Here is a 19538-nt window from a genome sequence, read left to right as displayed (position 1 = left end):
AGACTGTGTGCTGGCTGGTCTTTCGGTACCAGAACTAAAACACAAGGATGCTGTGAGGTTTTGCGTATCATTAGTGTCTGACATGCAATGAACGCTCAATGCACGTGAGCTGTAACCCCCGTTCTGGTGACGATTTGGCAACGGAACCCGAAGCCGGCCACGCCCGGTGACAGCTCACTCTTTGCATATGTGACCTTACTCCATTTATCAGGAGGCTAACTAGGTCTTAGGAAGTTTCAGTAACTTTCCCAAGGTCATGCAACTATTTCTAGCGCAGTGAGACTCAAAGGCGGCTGCGCTGGCTTCCAAGGCCACGGCCGCCCGCAGAGCCCTGGGGACCGCGAGCGCCCCCTCGCGGCAGGCAGTCCGCGCGGCGGCGGGAGCCGAGTGTCGTCCACCACGTGAGCTCCGGAGTCCGCGACGTCGAGCCTTCTCGAGGTCACGCATTTGGTGCCTTGTAAGTAAAGGAAGGATTTGGTCACCTAAATTGTTTGGGAGTCCCCCCTCAGACCCGTCAGGAACGAAATCTCTGTGTTACTTCGACGAGCGTTGCCGAATGTTGCGAATCGGCGACTTTTGTTTTGCCAACGTGCAAAGTACCGTCCCCGGTTTCTTCGGAAACGGGCGGAAAAGCGTGCCTTTGCCGAGGCGACTTCATCGGCTGAGGGGAGCGGAGCCCAAGCGCAGGGCCTGGCTGGTGACGCGGCGGCGGGGGCGGCGGGGGCGGCGGCGCACCGCCCACCCCGCGCCCGGGGGCGCCCTCACCGCCCTGCCGCCCGGGCGCGCTCTCGCGGACGGCCCGCCGCCGCGTGGCCCCGGGCCGCCTCAGGAGGCCGAGGCCGAGGCGCCGCCACCCCGGGCGCTGCGGCTGCGGCCGCGGCGTCCGCTCGGCCACGAGGCCCTACAGCCCCCGCGCCGGGCCCGCCTGCGGCCCAGGCGGCGCCGGCACCCCGTTCCGCCCGCCCGAGGGAAGGCCGGCCGGCGGTGGGGGGGGGGGGGGCGCCGCCGCCGCCGCCGCACAGGCGCACCGCCTCCCCGGCGCGTGCGCGCGGGGGCCGGCCGGCGGGGGCCGGCGGCGGTGACGTGGCGCTGCGCAGGCGGAGCCGCGGCGGGTAGCGTGCGTGCGTGCGTGCGTGCGTGCGTGCGTGCGGGCGGGGGAGGAAGCGCGAGGTGAGCGGGGACGTCAGAGTGGAGAGCGGAAGGTCAGGGCGGCTCGGAGCGGAAGTGAGACTGGGGAGTCTGTCCGCCATTGTGGACCCGCGGAGCGGAGCGCGAGAGGGGGACGAGGAGCCTGCACGCCGAGGAGAAGGGCCCGCTCCACGGACCCCCGAGCGCGAGGCCGTCTTTCCGGCTTCCCGGCGAGCGGCGGCGGCGGCGGCGGCGGCTGGACCAGCCACTCGGCCGAGGGCGGCCGCCAACTGCTGTGAGTGCGCGGGGAGAGGCCCAGGCGGCGGCGGCGGCGGCTCTCGGGTTGCGGTGAAGAATGTCAGCCACTAGCGTGGATCAGGTGAGGGAGCAGAGGCCGCGGCTCGGCGAAGGCCCGCGCCCCGGAGCTCCACCCTCGCGTGGGGCTCGGGCCCCTCCCCGCCGCCGGCCCCATAACGGTGCTGCGGCGCCAGCTGCGGGCCGGGGCGTGCGCCCTGCTCCGGGGCCCGCGGCCGAGGCGGGCGGCGCGGGGCCGCGGGGGCGGGGAGGGGCCGCGCCGGGGGCCGGGGGCGCGGGGCCGGGGGCCGGGGGCGCGCGGGCTCCGGAGGCGGGTTCGCAGCGGCGGGTGGGAGGGTTAGACGGGGGGGGGGGGTCGGGAGACCGGAGGCCGCGGAGGATGTGGTGGGTTCCCCTCCTACGCGGATTGTTGAAAATAACTCGTCTTTGATAACGTCTCCGATTAACACACTTTCCGTCTCTTTCTTTTCTCGTCACGATCACACCTTCTGGTCTTGCTGCGCAGAGACCTAAAGGGCAAGGAAATAAAGGTGAGTTTGAGTATTTTTGTCTTCTTTCTTAACGTCGGTCCGAGGTCGCCTGCAAACTTTGAGAGGGCCTTCGGGCACCGGTTTCGGGGGTGGGGGTGGGGTTCGAAGGTCCGTTCTGGGAACTCCTCGCGGCTGCAGCAGCGGAATGCTCTGCACCCAGACGCCCGCGGTAACTCGCTCCGAAGCCACTTGTGCAGGAGGAACCGGAGTGGCGCGAGACACAATGGCCCCCCGTTGTGTTTCAGTTAAGGAACGCGGTGACATTTCTTTAATTTTGCAATTTATCTGCATTATGTAACTTGTGCCACAGAAATGCCTAGCAGTGCGTGCAGATAAGTGGACATTTTGTGTCCCGGGTGACACTGGGGAGCGCAGCCCGGGTCAGCCCGCCGCTCCGTAGTGAAGAGGGCCCCGTGCACCGCCGGCTCCCCCGGGGCCCGGGCAGGGGGGACACCGAGGCCTCAAGCCCAGCCCGCCTGACATCTAGCCCTGCGGCCTGCCGGCAAGGTGTCACTCGGGCTGCTGTAGAAGGGGCTGGATAAGGAGGTCATTTGGGAGGTTTCTGCGACGGTTATAGGATTTATTCTTAAAAAGAAAAAAAGTACTGTTGAAAGTAAAGTATTAAAAAAATAAGGGTATCTTGTGCCTGTTAATATGGAAAACACAGTCAACTGAAACATTATGACACGGATCACGTGACATTAGTGAGTATGGAACAATAACTGCTTTCTTGGGACGGTGCCAATTAACATTACAGTGAATTATATATTTATAACATTTTGTAGCGGGGCTTGAAATCAAGCTCCATAGAATTGTGCTTCCTGTGTTTTTTATTGCAGTAGTAAGGTGTTACCTAGAAAATAAGATGTGCAGTAGCTTTTTAGATAGAAGTTCACAGTCTTTATTGGTGTTCTTTATATTCTTAGCGTTTTTATTTGCTTTTGCAAATTCGAAAAGAAGAGGTTTTGAGTGCTCAGCTCAGTTAATTTTCTTTGTAGTGCACTTAGGCACTTAAATGGAACTGTATCAGATACCACGAGTCTATTGCTTTGTGTTGATTAAAGATGTATTTTGGGGAGTGTGTCCACATTTAGAAATTTCAGTTTTTAATTTTTAGAGTTAAAGTTTTAATTTTAGACTTATATTCTGTCATAAGCGTAAACTTCAATTCGATATTGTTTACTTTAAATGTTTTTAAATATTTGTAAATTTGAAAAGAATGACCCATTAATTTTTTTCTTTCTGCTAGTCTGCTCATGAGGAAGTATATAGACTTGGAGATATATGAAATCTGTGGTCATTATTGCCTAGCATAAATTATTTTATCCTAGATCTGTGGGGAGGTGGCACTTTGCAAGGCTATTTGAAATGCTAAGTGTTTTGTGTTACCTGCTTTAAGGTAAGTATGCAAGTTCAACCAAGTACTTCTTTGTTTGACAAAACAAAATAAAGCATCTAAGTGTTGTGAGCCATTACTGAATTAATTTGTGAGATAGTCATTTCACTTAGGTGGTATCTTTGATATTATAGTTATACATTACTTATGACAGTATTGCATATTGACTATAAATATTTTTTGGTTATATAAATTTTTTTGACCTGTCAGTGTAACCTCTTTTCGGTGTATTTAGACACACAAAGTATTTATTTGGATAGCTCTTTATTCTAAGAAATTGTTTTCTTTCACCCTTAATTGTTCCGTTCATAGTTTTATCCGTGGATAGAACGATGGACTGGAATCGCTAGCAGACCTGTGTTCTAATACTTCCTGTGGCTCCTGACTTGCCAAGTGAGCGTGAACACATTGTACCTTTTGGTCAGAATTTCCCCTCTATGTATAAAACGAAAGTGATAATTCTAGCCGTAAATCCTGTTGTATGTTATGAGGAATTACTATTACAGGAGTCTACTGCTCTGGTAGCCGTTTTATTTGCTGGATTTATTTTCACCTCGTCTATTTTTGAGGTGTAGGGAGACTCGTTCTGAGACGTGGCAGGAGGGCAAACCTCTCCTGGCCTAAAAGTATTGGTAATCATTTAAGATGCTTTAGCGTGGGAGATGCTGCAAGTGCACAGATACACACATGTGCCGCTTGTGCTTTATGCTCCCGCAGGGAGGGGCGCACCTCAGTGACCTGATACAAGCAGCTGGGTGTGTGTGTTTGAGGAAAAACTCCTTTGCCTTAGCTGACTTGGTTTCCAAGCTGGTGAAGTGTTGTACGGTTATCTGTTTACTTTTGTGAAGCAGAAAGCACGGTTGTTTTTCTTGAACTACAGCCTCAGCGGTCTAAGAATATGACGACTAGAATTCAGAACTTCTCAGACATGAAAAATACGTGTTGCTGAGGAGTTATCAGGTCTGAAAGCATAATCTTTTTCAGTTGACTTAATATCATTTCAGAGATGCTGTATTTTCTGAATTACTTTCATTTGACAGTGTTAGCCTAACACCTGTCTTTAGTGTTTTTTGATTTTTTAAGGTTTTTTTGTTTTTTTTTCCCTGCATAACCTTAAGGATTAAGTGCACTAACAGCTAAAATTTGAAAGGACTTCTATATCAATCTCTTTGTAAAGCAAAAATGCTTTCATAGTATAAGTAGTAATTCTGGGTTTACTTTTTTTGTAAGTTTGAGTTCTTTTTAGTTAATAAATTTTCTTTACATTAAATATTAGAACTCTTATTATCTTTGGCGAGGGTAGTACTGAAGCTTAGTTGAAATTTAAAGCTTAATAAGTCTTGGTCCTTTATTTATGTTGGTCCATAATTTAAAACCTATTTGAAATCACTTTTATTTATTAATAAGTCGAGTTTTGCTTGCTTGAATAAAAGGGAACCTCTCCTTTTCCGGCAGGCACCACGGATAAAAGTGTCAGACCCCACACGCCTCGTAGTCTCGCTACCAGCTTTCTCCTGTGCCTTGAGGGTATAAACAGACAAACACTTGGAAAGGAATTTATCCCCCCCCCACCCCCACCCCGTCCCTTTCCAACAGAGGGACAGAATTGTTTGGTACAACTGCAGTTTAAAAGAATTAGGTTGAATTTGGCTATTATTTAGCGTTTCAGAAAAGTAGTAGAAATGCAGTATTTTGTGTCCTCTCCCCACACTCCCTCTGGAAATGATTGCAAAGCACTTTGTTGTCATTTTAGGCTTCATTTTATTATTAATCCTCAAAACATTCGTATCAGGAGATAGAGGGTATATGGTATTGTCGCTGTTTTTGTAGGTGGGAAAACATGATGCACAGATCTGTTGACTTTCCTAACTTGATGTAGTCAGGACCAGAGCAAAGAATCACCTGGCTCCTAAGGCCCATGTTCTATCTTGATTTGACTCTGCTTCATAGAGCAGAGGAAACAGGCGAAGAATCATGTAAGTCACCCGTTCTTTTTTCCCTGAAGAACTTGTACAGACTATGGAACTGGCTTGGATTTCTTTACTATTTAATGGCTTTCAGTCTCCAAGACATTAGTTTGTCATTAAGTAATGTTCAACAACTGAAGTCTTTAAGACAGCTGAATTTCTTAAGGAAAGGTATGCTTTTGAAACTCAAGGGCTAGCTTATTCACATTCTAATTTAATGCAAATCGCTTGTCAGTATTGTGAAGTACTTTTGATTAAATATTTTCTTCCTTAGATTGACATACTCCTTGAATAATCTTTTAGGACTTTTTAGACCTATTCATGCATCACTTATGCACAGACTGTAGACTGTATATTTACTTAGTACATGAGAATATTTTGTTCTTAGTCTCAGCATCTTAGAATTAGAAGAGAAAGAATAGAACAGAGGAAATGAGTAAGAGTAGCGCTATGGTATACATTTAGATGGATTTTAAGTAGGTTCTTTTTTCTTTTTTACTGTATTAGCAGTATGGACTAAAGTTCCTGAGAATCCAATGGTTATAAGAAATAGATAGTTGTAATTTTGAAATGGGTAGCTGTGTTAGATGATAATTTGTATTAGTGTATAGTCCAATGGTGTAGTGAAGATTTACTTTCAAGAGAGACCAGACCATGCATAACTACCTTTGATGAGAGGGTGGTAAAGGAGAACAGCTGTGTTAGAATCTTGTGGGCTGAAATGGTTAGTCCACCAGAAATAATCTAAGGTACCCACCTCTTTATTTTTTTTTCTGGTGGCTATTACATATTTAAATTTTAGGGAGCACATTTAGTTCAACACTGGCTCTAATGCAATTCTTACCAAATACAAAATCTAGTTAAACCACCCCAGTGGAGCCAAGATCAAGGTGACCTTCATGTTGCTCTTTTGATATTTGAGGGCAGTGTCGCATCGTAAGAGGTCTACTTTGAAGGCTTCACAGAGCAGTATCATTTCTTTGAGTGATCATCGCTGCTCAGTGGGTGGCAAACAGCTAAGGCGCTCCGCCTATCTTTGCCTCCGTGCCACTGTCAGCTTGTAATATTACATTTTTGGTTGTCTAAACTCTTTGGGAAACTTAGAGTAAATCAAAATGTAATGATGCTGTAGAGAAACACACAACTTAAATCTTTATCCCCAGCCTTAATTTATAACACTGTGTGACACTTCTTTTTAAGCAGTGAATTTTCATATTCTTCAGTGGTTTTTTGTTGTCGTTGTTGTTTCTAAGGGATTAGTCAACATCCGTTAGAAACTTTCAGCTTTTTTCATCTCACATGTGTTTCAGAAGTAGAATAGTATATTTAGACACTGTTAACAAATCAAATTTTAGCCTGGTAAAACTTCTGTTTATGTGGTTCTAAAGTAACTTTTACTCTTACTTGGATCTTAACAATATTTTATGCAAAATAATATCCAAGATTATTGAATACTGTTACTGAATCCTCAGATGAATGAGGTAGGTACTAATAATAACCTCCTTGAATACAGAAATAGAGTTCGAGAGGCTGAGTCACTAACTAGATATCACTCAGTTTCTCAGTGTTAGATATTGGATTCGAACCCAGGACCTTCTTCTAGTCTGTGCTCAAAAGCACTCTGAGACAGCATTCAGAGAATAACAATTTTGTAGAGCATTTTTGGAAATGATCTCTGAACCAGTAAGGCATTATAAACTGTTTTCTGGTTTTCCTATTGTTGGAAGAAAAACCATGGTTATCTTTAGTGTCTTCACTTTATTTGTGCTTCCAAGTGAAAGTCTTTATAATACCTTGGTTTGGAATTAAGGCCCCCCCTTTTTTAGATTATTTATAATTTAGTCATTGTGATAACTGCTTCAGTGAATTTTAGCCACTTTCTTTAAGCCATTTACTCTGACTTTAGTTACCAAGGGAAGTTATTTCATTCTTTATTTGCCTTTATTGGACGAAGTAATGTAAAGATTAAACAAGGTTGAGAACATTCAGGATTCTGTTATCTACAACACTATTTGAAGTTATTTTAGAATCAAGTATAATATTAGGGAACCCTTCCAACAATATAATTGCTTAGTACTGTGTTGAAATTGGGATGTTTACATTATGTCTTTGGTAATGGGAAGTGTATATAGTCTGTAATCTTGGGTATATACAAGCTTTGTAAGTTTTTGGTGACACATAAATATTTGTATCTAAAGTTTAAGTTCTCTAAGAGGATTTTTAATGAAAAGAACAACTCAGGATAAGTTTTTCTGAGTTGGTTGAAAAATACTGAAAATTTTAGGTTATTCTGTCAGTTTCATAAAGATAATTACCACACATCTAATATAAACATATTTTTTAGTTTCAGTACAAAACGGTTCGATTCATCAAAAAGATGCTGTAAATGATGATGATTTTGAGCCATACTTAAGTAGCCAGACAAATCAGGTAAGTCTGACAGTCCCATATTTAGGAAATTAATCTTATGTTAGTATTAATTGATTTTTTCAAATAGATGTCTTAATTGAATGAGGTTAACCATGACATGTATTAATCTAGTGTGCCTGCATAATAGTGAATAGCAGTTGCAGCTTTATGGTACAGGAGAATTCTTGGGAAATTCTACATGGCTGAAACTAGGGTGTGAAATATAAAGATTTGAAGATGGACATTTTTTGTATGTGGTATGGTTAGATTTCTTTTTGAACGCTGAGAGAATTTAACCTTTTAATGTCGCCGCCATATCTTCATAGCCAAAGCAAATTATAAGATTTAATTAGCTACACATTTGTGGGAAAGGACTAGTTTATGCCTGAAATTTTTGATTAAATAAACTGTTTTCTTTTCCAGTTTGAGTTTTATTGGTAATTTAAAGTTTTAATACAACCACGTAGCGTGGGGAATAGAAGACTTTATAAACATGCTCTCCTTCTATATTATAGGCTTGGAGAATTTCGTAAAATCAAATAACTGGTGACTCTTGAGGTTCTTTTATGTTTGGATATTTCACAAATAATCTTGTGAATTTGTATACAGGTACAATTTAGATCCAGCATTGAAAAACAATAGTATTCTTTCGTCTCTTAATACCATTTCTTCATCCCTTTGTTTATTAGGAAAAACCTGTCATCACTAGCAGTAAATTTAAAAAATAAACTTTCATTGTTAACTAGTTCTTGGGAGAGAATATCCCGGAATGAAAACTGCTTTTGTTGTTTTGCTTAAAAAACAGTAGATGAAAAATGTACCTTGAAATCTTAACCTCTAGGTTTTGGTTACATTGTAAAAGAACAAAGAACCAAGTATTATTGCAGACCTTTACAGTTGTAGGGAAAATTTGAAAAGAAGTAGTTACCAGTTTGTGGTATATGTAGGATTATTTTCAGGACTGTGGAGAGCCATGGTTATGTTCAACCTGATCTACCTCTCGGTCATTTCTTGTTAACCACCCCCTCCTGTCTGTTGATCTACGTTCCTAGCTTATGTTGGGAGGGAATGAATAAATGAGAAAGAATAAAAATGGGTGATAAAATCTATGAAAGTTGGCTGCTCATAAAAGAACGAAAAAGTTCGTTTCATACTTAAATAATCTAACTTTCGGATCTCAATAACAGATTTACTTTCCACCTGAAGGTGGTGAAAGAATGTATCACTGGAAAATAGGGGAAGATCACTGTTTTGAATTGTAGTGCGAGTTTTAAAAGAAATGTACAATATTCTATTATATTTGGGCCCGTACAGTAATCTCGGTTAACATCTCTTATGGCAGTGTTTCCAGCCTTTCTGAGTTTGCAACTTATTTTGAGAAATTCTGATACTATGAAGTATAGTAGATATTTTTCTCAAAAAGGTCTTCGTGATCAGATAAGTTTGGGATACTGTTTTGAATTTTAAATATTTGAATTTTTTTGCTACTTGATTTCATACTTGATTATAATAAAATGATTTTCTGAGGCAAGGATATAGTTATGAAGATCCTCTGACTTAATTTGTTCATTCTCTGTTTTCAAGGAATTTTAATGGAATTTAAATGTTTGAGAATTGCAACCAGTAAGAATCCTCTTGTTTTACTTGGTAACAGATATTGTATCATATATTTGTCACCGGGGCTTAGAGGATTGGTATTTTTGGCATTCCACAGAGGTGCTTCGGGCCTACCTAGGGAAAGCCAAGGGGGAGGGTACCCTTGATCCCTCCTGTGCAGCAGCCGGAGCTGTGCCCCTCTTTTTGTCTGTTTCATGTATTGGAATTCTGCATAAAATTGCGCTTGTAAAAAAAAACTTTCAGAGTTTCAGAAAACCACTGTTGTTATTATTTTAAGAATTAAAGGCATTTATTTAGTGAACCCAAGTTTTAATTCGTCTCATAACGCATAAGTTTCCTTATGTTGGGACAAAAATATCTATAAAAGATTTGTTTTAATGTGGTGTTTAAATAGAAGGTTTTATATGCTTTATATTAAACTGTTAATATAATTTGAGTGTATATTCATATGCTGTTTAAAGAGAAGTTTTAAAATTTGATGCCAGTAAGGGTGTATTATCCTTCCTTTTCTAGTCAGTACTAATGAACAGGTTTTAGCAATTCTGTTTCTGTAATACTAAAAATAGTTATCTGTAATCAGGGCACACATTTACCTTTTAAAGAGTGCTAACATGGGATGGGAATGTTGAAAACTGGGTTGATTAGAGATAAAAATTGAAAATTATCTGAAATCTTAGTTGTTACAAGATTTTAATCTTAGGAGTACAAGAGTTACTCATAATAATACCTAGGGAAAAGAAAAGTTTTTATTTTTTATTTTATTTTTTTAATTTTCATTTATTTCTGAGAGAGAGAGAGTGTGTGTGTGAGGAAGGGAGGGTCAGAGAGAGGGAGATACAGAATCTGAAGCAGGTTTCCGGCTCTGAGCTAGCTGTCAACACAGAGCCCGACGCGGGGCTCGAACCCACGAACCGTGAGATCATGACCTGAGCTGAAGTCGGACGCTCAACCGACTGAGCCACCCAGGCGCCCCAAAGTAAAGTTTTTAAAATTGACCTTTTAAAGCAGGTTAATGAAAACTAGAATTATTGGTGAAATATCTCTCAAGTTATTATTTACAGATTAAAGTTACGCAAGCATTTATATTTCCTCGTACTGATCTAGCTGAATAATTGTTTAATTAAAAATTTTTGCAGTGAGATGTGTAATATGTCTTTAAAATTAAATCCCTTCATCGGACTCTAATATTATAAATAACAAAAATGATTCTTTCGTTTGGAAAAGCGGTTAATGTTTTTGGCTAATGATTTAAATTGTTTTGTATACTTGGCTGTAATTCATATCAAACCTAGGGATACTTTAACACAGTTTCTGGCCTTCTGTGTTAGACTGTTCGGTTTCTAGTGCTCGATTTCTTAAGGGCTAATTTTTACAGTAATTTGGAAAGTTAATGTTTGTCCTTCAGCTCTTAAAGTTAGTATTCTAAAATTCCTCAGAATAATCTGATGATTAAGTTGATTGGAAAATTCAGGTTTAACTGGTATTGTTAAAGATGCCATGGAATTTATGCAAACAAATATGAGGAATAAATTGGAGAAACAAGGTTTGAGTTTGTCTGCTTGTGTGTGTGGGGAAATAAATTCCTAACCATGTTTAACAGAGGAGTGGCATAGAGAGTAAGAAAGTATGAAATATTTTGAATTTTGTTATTTTGTGTCCCTGCCATCACTACCCTGAAAGTTTTCATGATCTCTGCCCGTTGGAATGATTTTCTGACAGTAATTCTGTGTTGCACTCAGCGGTGCTCTTCAAGTCCAGGCTGACTGGGGCACCGCTGTGTTACAGAGTAGCCGCAGCGTCCCAACACTGGATACGCTTCTCACGGGAGTGGCCTTCAAGTTGCTCCCGTTCTCTCCCTGTCTCATCTTTGGTCAGCTTTCTCCATCTAATGTGCTTGTGGAATTAGGACACTTTATTTTCTGGAAAAATAAATATTTTCTGAATATCTTCCTTCATGATCTGTTTTTGTATTTGTATATTTGATTTATACACAGACGTAACACAGATTCATATTTATCCCTTCATGAATTCTTTTCTCATTCCCCCAGAAAGTTGTGCTTTGTTTGTACTTCCATTATAGTACCTGTCGAGTTGTAGGGTATGTGTGTGCTCCGCACTGGGCCTGGGGAGTGTTCCAGCTCAGAGACCTGTTCGCCTTTTTGTCTCCAGTGACTGGCATTGTATCTAGCACATAGTAGGCATTTATTAAGTATTGAATGAATGGATTGGGTTATCTTCTAGAATTAAGGAACAAAGAATTACAGTTGATGAAATATTTAGGTTAGTATATTAGTATTAACATTTTTTATGACATCCTTATGATTAGATATGTGTAGAGTATACTTTTTGAAAAGCACAATAATATTCTTTAAAGGATTAGGAGAAAATACACGTAAGCATTAAAAGTATACTAAACTTTTTTATAATGTTTTTATTTTGAGAGCAAGTGAGTGGGAGGTGGGGGCAGACAGAGGGAGAGAGAGTCCGAAGCATGACCCGTGAGGTCATGACCTGAGCGGAAATCAAAAGTCAGACACTTAACCAGCCGAGCCACCAGGTGCCCTTTCACTTAACTTTTTAATTCAGAAGTGATTTCTGGAGTTTGAAGTACCTCAGGTTCTTAATGGAAAACAGTTTTTGTTTTTTTCTCTTTATAGAAGTGCTTTTATTGGTGAATTGTGCCTTTTCCATTTTAATTGATCTTGAGAGAGATTTATAGCATCTACTTTCTTGAAAGTTAAAGTAGATCTTTGGTTGCTGTAAGTGAAAGACTATAATTGAGTTGTATTAAAATGTCTCAACTCAGCAGTAATCAGGAACTTCTTGTTCAAATTTTCTTTGAAATACTAGAAAACCAATTGATTTATTTCGTAAGGCTATGGAATAATAATTAGAAATGATTTTAAAATTTTAAGGAAGATCTTTTAATCTTTTCTATATTTTATTTTTCAAATAAAAAAAAAAAACCTGAAGGTAAAAGGCTTAGCTCCCATACTTCATTTCCATATAACCCTTTGTAGTTAACAGGGTAGATTTTAAAAATCTTTACAGTTAATAAGACCAGCAGGTATTACCCCCATTTCATCAACAAAGCGTCAGGGTTACAGAAATTCTGTGATCTGAGAGATCACTGACATAGAATAGTCATACAGTAGTGATAGTAGTGCAGATCCTTGGCTACCACATCACAACAGCAGTTTTTTATACTCTTAAGATACGGACTAGGTCTGAAGTGATATCATGTGCTTGGTGATTTATTTACGTTTTAAAGGGGTAAAGTTAAGTTGTAGTAACAAATATAACTGTTGTTGATTGAATACTTAAGGTGTTTTAGGCACTGTATCTTTATTTCCTTTTAACAGATGTGAAAACAATTCAGAGTTAAGTAACTTGGCTATTTTCACATAGCTGATAAATACCTGGGCTCTGATTAGAGTTCAGATACCTGCCTCATGGCTTCATTTCGACCTTAGGTTAAAGGGCGTCTGCAGATTGTGTTTCTAAGTTTATGCTGTGGGTAAAGGGTCTGTGGATCTCTTCTTATAAGTATGTTTCATTATATCCAGTGATTGTGCCATCACTTATATTGACATACTGTTATTTTTCCCCTTCGAGATAGTTTTTTGATTGTGAGGGAAACATCAAACATTTCACATCATGTGGTTTAAGGTTGCATATCTTTATTAAAAAATATATAATAAAATTTCACTATAACTGACCAACTTCTAAATTATGAATAAACTGTTAAAGTGATTATTTGAACATAAACTGCTGTTGATTATGTCTCGTTTTAACCAGGTTTGAAGTAAAAGGTGAAAGTAAGTTTTGAGTTGTTATTTTCCATCATCAGTAAGGGGAACTTTTGTTCCTCTTCACTACCAAGGTACATTCCTCGAATTGATATTCCACTTCACTAGCAATTAAAAATTCATCTTAAATTTAGTGGAACATATTTTTAAATATTACTATCAAAGCTCTACTAATTCAAGATGTCTTGACCATATCTTACTTTTAAACTCTGAAAGTTTCCTATAGTTTTGTTCTTAGTAGAACCCCAAGTGAAGACTTGCCTTTAGAATCTGGTTAAGTACTTTCATGGAGCTAAAACTGCTGAAAGAATTGGAAAAGTAGATGGTTAGTGTTGTTTGATAAACTGCAGAAAGCAGGCCACTTCCCCAGTATACTGAAGAAATGCAGGTGGTAGCAGTAACCCCGGATAGCTCTGTCATCAGATAGGGGACAGCCGTGTATCTGCTTATTCACCAGAGCTGTCTGTCTGATGGCGGTCGTGACTAATGGAGCACATTTTAAAGTAATTTAAACTTAGGTTTTAACAAAGTCAGTAACTTAGAGGTGAAGTAGTGAAAATTATGATTAAAAAAAATAATGGAAAAGATCTCTATAAAACCCCACGCTCCCAAAAATGTTTGGGTCTGTTCGAGCCCCACGGGAAACAGAGTTGGCAAAATGTGTTTCCCCATTTTCCAAAGAAAATTGGCTTTCTTTTTTTAAGAATTAATACTGATTAGACAATCAGTTAAAACAGGTTGGACAAATTATAGCCCAGGGATCAAATCTACTCTGTATTCCTTGGGGGAAAAAAACCCTAAACTAGCAACTTTTTAAAGGGTTGTTTTAAAAAGAAAAAAAAAGATACCTGAATGACAGCAACTAGAGACCATTTGGCCTATTTATTACTTTTTGGCCTTTAGTTTGCTAACCTCTGAATTATTTTGGTTACAGATAAATTAGGAACTTGATATGTAACTGTGCAAAATTCTTCATCTGTGATGGTGAAATAAGAATATTCAACGTAAGTTAGAAGTGTAATTTTGCAAAAAATCTTGATTATGAAGAGTTAAACTTTAAAAACTTTCCACCTAGTCTGATTTTCCACTCCAGGTAAGCACTTACTGAGTCCACATTTTAGTGCCAACATTCTAAATTAAAACTTTGAAACTGATTACCTCCCTCTTGAGCACAGTTCTCGTAGTCTTCCGTAATGTGGACTTTATTCATTTCCCAGTGTTTTATGTTTTTTTAACTGTAGATTTTCTTTTAGAATGTTTTTCAGTGTTTTTCAGAAACAGACATTCCATAAGTGCTTAGGTGAAGTAAATAATAAAGTAGTAAAGAAAAGGATAATTTTAGTAACCTTAAACTGAAAAAAGATAATTTGAAAAAGGTCTTAATCTATTATGTATGTTATATTGGCTGCCCTCTTCATTTTTATTAAGCCTTTTGGAGTTTTATATCACAGGGACGTCCCTGTCACTGTGAAGCCCTATGACTACTGTTATTTTTAACAAATAATTTAATGATCAGATTACACACACACGAGAGTGTGTGATCTTCATGGCTGGTAAGTTAATAATCACTACTAAGTTTCTCAAGAAGTTGTTCTTTGAAAACCATTGTTGGTGATTTTGAGCTTTCCTCAGAATTGCTCTTCTCGTGAACATAGCAGTCAGGGTTTCCAGTGGTGGCCTGTGTGATGATGCCAGCACGGGTGTCGTTCCAGAGATGGTCTTCATTTCCTTCATGCTTCGAATATACTTTCAAATACAGTTAGTAATTCGCTACTATAGTTGAAGAGTATATTCAACCAGATAGTAAACAGTAACCCGTTCATTTCCACTTTTGAATATAGTAAAATATACTTATATCAAGTATATTTAAAACACCATTTTTTTCTTTAAATAGTACTAAGTAACAGTTATTTTTTTGTTTGTAAGACCAAGCATTGATGGAAATACTCAGTAAATCTGTCATAATTAGTAATTTCAGTCCTACCTTTATTTGTCTTATTTTTTTGATGTTTGTTTATTTTGAGAGAGAGAAAGAATGAGATTGAGCAGGGGAAGGAGAGAGAGAGGGAGAGAAAGAGAGAGAATCCCAAGCAGGTTCTGCACTGGTGCAGAGCCCAGTGTGGGGCTTGAACTCATGAACTGTGAGACCATGGCCTGAGCAGAAATCCAGAGTCAGAAGCTTAACCGACTGAACCACCCAGGCATCCCTCTCTTATTTTTATCAGTTTTATTGCAATCATTGCAGAAGACAAATAGTTAACTTTCTCATAGACATTGGACAGTTTTAATAGCTGCAAGGTGTGTCACAAGTAACTTCATAATAAAATATGTCAGTTGTCAATGATAGGCCTTTAAAAAAGTTTCACATGAATACCAGGTAGTATCTATGGTTTTACTGTCATGCATTTATATCGATATTCTTTCTTAAGTGGTAGAAATACTTTCTTGAATGGAAGAGAATAACATAAATATTTTGCTCCTGGGAACTTCCAATAAGAATGCCTATATAGGGGCGCTGGGGTGCCTCAGTCGGTTAAGTGTCTGACTTTGGCTCAGGTCATGATCTCACGGTTTGTGGGTTCGAGCCCCGTATCGGGTTCTGGGCTGACCGCTGAGCCTGGAGCCTGTTTCAGATTCTGTGTCTCCCTCTCTCACTCTCTGCCCCTCCCCCACTCGTGCTCTGTCTCTCTCTGTCTCAAAAAAAAAAAAAAAGAATGTCTATATAAATTAAGTGAGCACTCAGCCTTCAGAATGGTATTTACCCTCACAAGGCGACTTCTAGTTGTCCTGACTAGCTACAGCTTGATTCTTGCATTTTGTTTAATTCTATTCATTCAAAGGTCTGTTCATTGCTTTAAAATATCATACCTAAACCAAAGAGTGAAAGCCTATTATCAGACATGTTTTTGGCTTAAACCAATTTCAAAATAAATCCTTAAAATATTTTTGTTTTTTTACATTGGCTAGTAACAAATTTGAGGTTATTTTCTTTAAATAGAATTTGGTGCTTTCTTTTTTGGCAAATCTCTAAATGAATGATTTGTTACTATTCAAAAGTAAACATTGATTTAATTGCAGTAGTTCTGGAAAAAATTACAGGAACTCACTATTTCTAAATTAAAATCCTGATTAGGAAGGTGATAATTTATTGGATAAAATTAGGAAATTAGAGTATAAAAAGAGGCACCTATAATCCCACCATTAAGAAACCATAGTAAGGATTTTGATTTTTTTTCTTAAAATTTTTAATTTTTAAAGTTTATTTCTGAGAGACAGACAGTGTGAGCAGGGGAGGGTCAGAGAGAGAGGCAGACACAGAATCCGAAGCAGGCTCCAGGCTCTGAACTACCTGCCAGCACAGAGCCTGACGTGGGGCTTGAGCCCACGAACCGTGAGATCATGAAATGAGCTGAAGTTGGATGCTTAACCTACTGAGCCACCCAGGTGCCCCTTTGATTTTTTTTTTTTTTTTTTTTTCCAAAATGAGCAAGAGAAAACAAAAAAGCAAATTTGGATCATGCCATAGGTATAATCTTGTGTGAGCATTTCTTTTTTTTTTTTTAATTTTAATGTTTATTTTTGGGAGACAGAGAGAGCACAAGTGGGGGAGGAGCACAGAGATGGGGGACACACAGTCTGAAGCAGGCTCCAGGCTCCAGGCTCTGAGCTGTCAGCACTGAGCCCGACGTGGGGCTCAAACTCATGAACCGTGAGATCATGACCTGAGCCAAAGTCAAACGCTTAACTGACTGAACCACCCAGGCGACCCTTCTTTTGTTTTTTCTTAATGAAAGTACAAAATGTAACTGCTGAATTGGATTCCATCATATAGATAGGTATACTAAAATTCCTCTATTAATTTGGCATAGCTTCCAGATTTGTTTAATCTTTGCATGTAAGTTTTTGGATACATCACCTGTTTAAAATAAGGTTGGCTGTAAATGATCAGTTTGTGTCTGCAGAGTTTATAAATCAGATTTTTGTAGAAATGATATTTTTAAGTTATGCCAGAGGATCTGACTCTTAGAAATAATCCCCATCCTACCCCCCAAACCCTGCAATTTTATAACAAATATTTTAAAATAAAAATATCAGCATATTTTTGTCTTGATAAAATTGGATATGAAATTTTAATTTTATCTGGAACAAGTGCATCTGTTTTTCATTTATTTAAAGCTATTTGGTTTTAATTTTTGAGAGCCCCCCCCCCCCCGGTCTTCAGAGGATATTTCACTCCTGATTATGATCTTTTGTTTTCCAGAGTAACAGCTATCCACCAATGTCAGATCCATACATGCCTAGTTACTATGCTCCATCCATTGGATTTCCATATTCTCTTGGGGAAGCAGCATGGTCCACGGCTGGAGACCAACCTATGCCATATCTGACAACCTATGGACAAATGAGTAATGGAGAACATCATTATATACCAGATGGTGTGTTTAGTCAACCTGGGGCATTAGGAAATACCCCTCCATTTCTTGGTCAACATGGATTTAACTTTTTTCCTGGTAATGCTGATTTCTCTACATGGGGGACAAGTGGATCTCAGGGACAATCAACACAAAGTTCTGCTTATAGTAGCAGTTATGGCTATCCACCTAGTTCTCTTGGGAGAGCTATTACGGATGGACAGGCTGGATTTGGCAATGATACTTTGAGTAAGGTGCCTGGCATTAGCAGTATTGAGCAAGGCATGACTGGACTGAAAATTGGTGGTGACCTGACAGCTGCAGTGACAAAAACTGTAGGTACAGCCTTGAGCAGCAGTGGTATGACTAGCATTGCAGCCAATAGTGTGCCCCCAGTTAGCAGTGCAGCGCCTAAACCAACCTCCTGGGCTGCCATTGCCAGAAAGCCTGCCAAACCTCAGCCGAAACTTAAACCCAAGGGCAATGTGGGAATTGGGGGTTCTGCTGTGCCACCACCTCCTATAAAACACAACATGAATATTGGAACTTGGGATGAAAAGGGGTCCGTGGTAAAGGCTCCACCAACCCAACCAGTTCTGCCTCCTCAAACTATAATCCAGCAGCCTCAGCCATTAATTCAACCACCAACATTGGTGCAAAGCCAACTGCCTCAGCAGCAGCCTCAGCCACCACAACCACAGCAGCAACAAGGACCTCAGCCACAGGCCCAGCCTCACCAAGTGCAGCCCCCACAGCAGCAGCTGCAGAATCGCTGGGTGGCTCCTCGGAATAGGGGAGCTGGATTCAACCAGAACAATGGAGTGGGCGGTGAAAACTTTGGTTTAGGTGTCGTTCCTGTCAGTGCTTCACCTTCTAGTGTAGAAGTGCATCCAGTGCTGGAAAAGCTAAAGGCCATAAACAATTATAATCCCAAAGACTTTGACTGGAACCTGAAGAATGGACGTGTGTTTATAATAAAAAGCTATTCTGAGGATGACATACACCGTTCCATTAAGTACTCTATCTGGTGTAGTACTGAGCATGGTAATAAGCGTTTGGATGCAGCTTACCGGTCCCTGAATGGGAAAGGCCCACTCTATTTACTCTTCAGTGTGAATGGCAGTGGACATTTTTGTGGAGTGGCTGAAATGAAGTCTGTTGTGGACTATAATGCATATGCTGGTGTCTGGTCTCAGGATAAGTGGAAGGGCAAATTTGAAGTTAAGTGGATCTTTGTCAAAGATGTTCCCAATAACCAATTACGGCATATTCGCTTAGAAAATAATGACAACAAACCAGTTACCAATTCAAGGGACACTCAAGAGGTACCCCTAGAAAAAGCTAAGCAAGTGCTTAAAATAATTGCTACTTTCAAGCATACCACCTCAATCTTTGATGACTTTGCACATTATGAGAAGCGTCAAGAAGAGGAGGAAGCCATGCGTAGGGTAAGACTACAGTGGTTTTGTGTGTAGGGTGTTTTTCTTGGGGTGGTATGAATGGATGGGTATCCTTAATGCCTTTTAATGTTACATTTTGAGTTTAGGAATGTTAGTCAGAAGGACACCAACCGCTTAGTTTAAGAAACAACTGCAAACTCCCTTGAGGGCCTCAGTGGCATGCTGGAATCCTTTTCTCTTCCCAAGTGTCCCCGTCACTCTGAATTTGCCTGCTCTTCATACGCAGGTGATGATACAGGTCATTGAATTGTGTTCATCAAAGCCTAGTAAGTTCTGCATTTGTGACTAAGCAGACTTAGGAACTGGTGAGAGACTCTAATCACTAAGTTTAAACATTAGTTTTACGCAGAAATGTGGTTAGGATTTTGAAGCAGCTTTTAAATAAATGTTTGAATATAATTTATTTTGTATTTGTGACAACACAGATTTTTTTCCCTGTAACTCCTTCCCGAACCATTCTTTAAAATGTTTGTTTATTTTGAGACAGAGCGGGGA

The 19538-nt window shown here is 40.4% G+C and overlaps 1 protein-coding gene across 5 annotated transcripts in view; it reads left to right on the top strand.

Annotated features, from left to right (window-relative positions):
- The first annotated feature begins 1215 nt into the window (after positions 1 to 1215).
- YTHDF3 (YTH N6-methyladenosine RNA binding protein 3) overlaps positions 1216 to 19538 on the top strand; it is a 40897-nt gene continuing 22574 nt past the window's right edge. Inside the window, exons 1-5 of one of the 5 annotated variants that reach the window (XM_039254598.1) lie at positions 1216 to 1507; positions 1949 to 1973; positions 5200 to 5345; positions 7681 to 7766; positions 17433 to 19031. In XM_039254598.1, the coding sequence (XP_039110529.1) occupies positions 5288 to 5345; positions 7681 to 7766; positions 17433 to 19031 (1743 nt within the window). In that variant the 5' untranslated portion in view covers positions 1216 to 1507; positions 1949 to 1973; positions 5200 to 5287. Of the gene's footprint in view, positions 1508 to 1948; positions 1974 to 3581; positions 3763 to 5199; positions 5346 to 7680; positions 7767 to 14159; positions 14265 to 17432; positions 19032 to 19538 lie in introns of those variants that run through there. The other 4 variants (XM_039254600.1, XM_039254599.1, XM_039254601.1 and 1 more) reach the window with 4 other exon arrangements.

Source organism: Hyaena hyaena, unplaced genomic scaffold (genome assembly GCF_003009895.1).
Source record: "Hyaena hyaena isolate Hyena2069 unplaced genomic scaffold, ASM300989v1 scaffold_496, whole genome shotgun sequence".
In the NCBI taxonomy this organism is placed as follows: Eukaryota; Metazoa; Chordata; class Mammalia; order Carnivora; family Hyaenidae; genus Hyaena; species Hyaena hyaena.
This window is presented reverse-complemented; position numbering and strand designations above follow the sequence as displayed.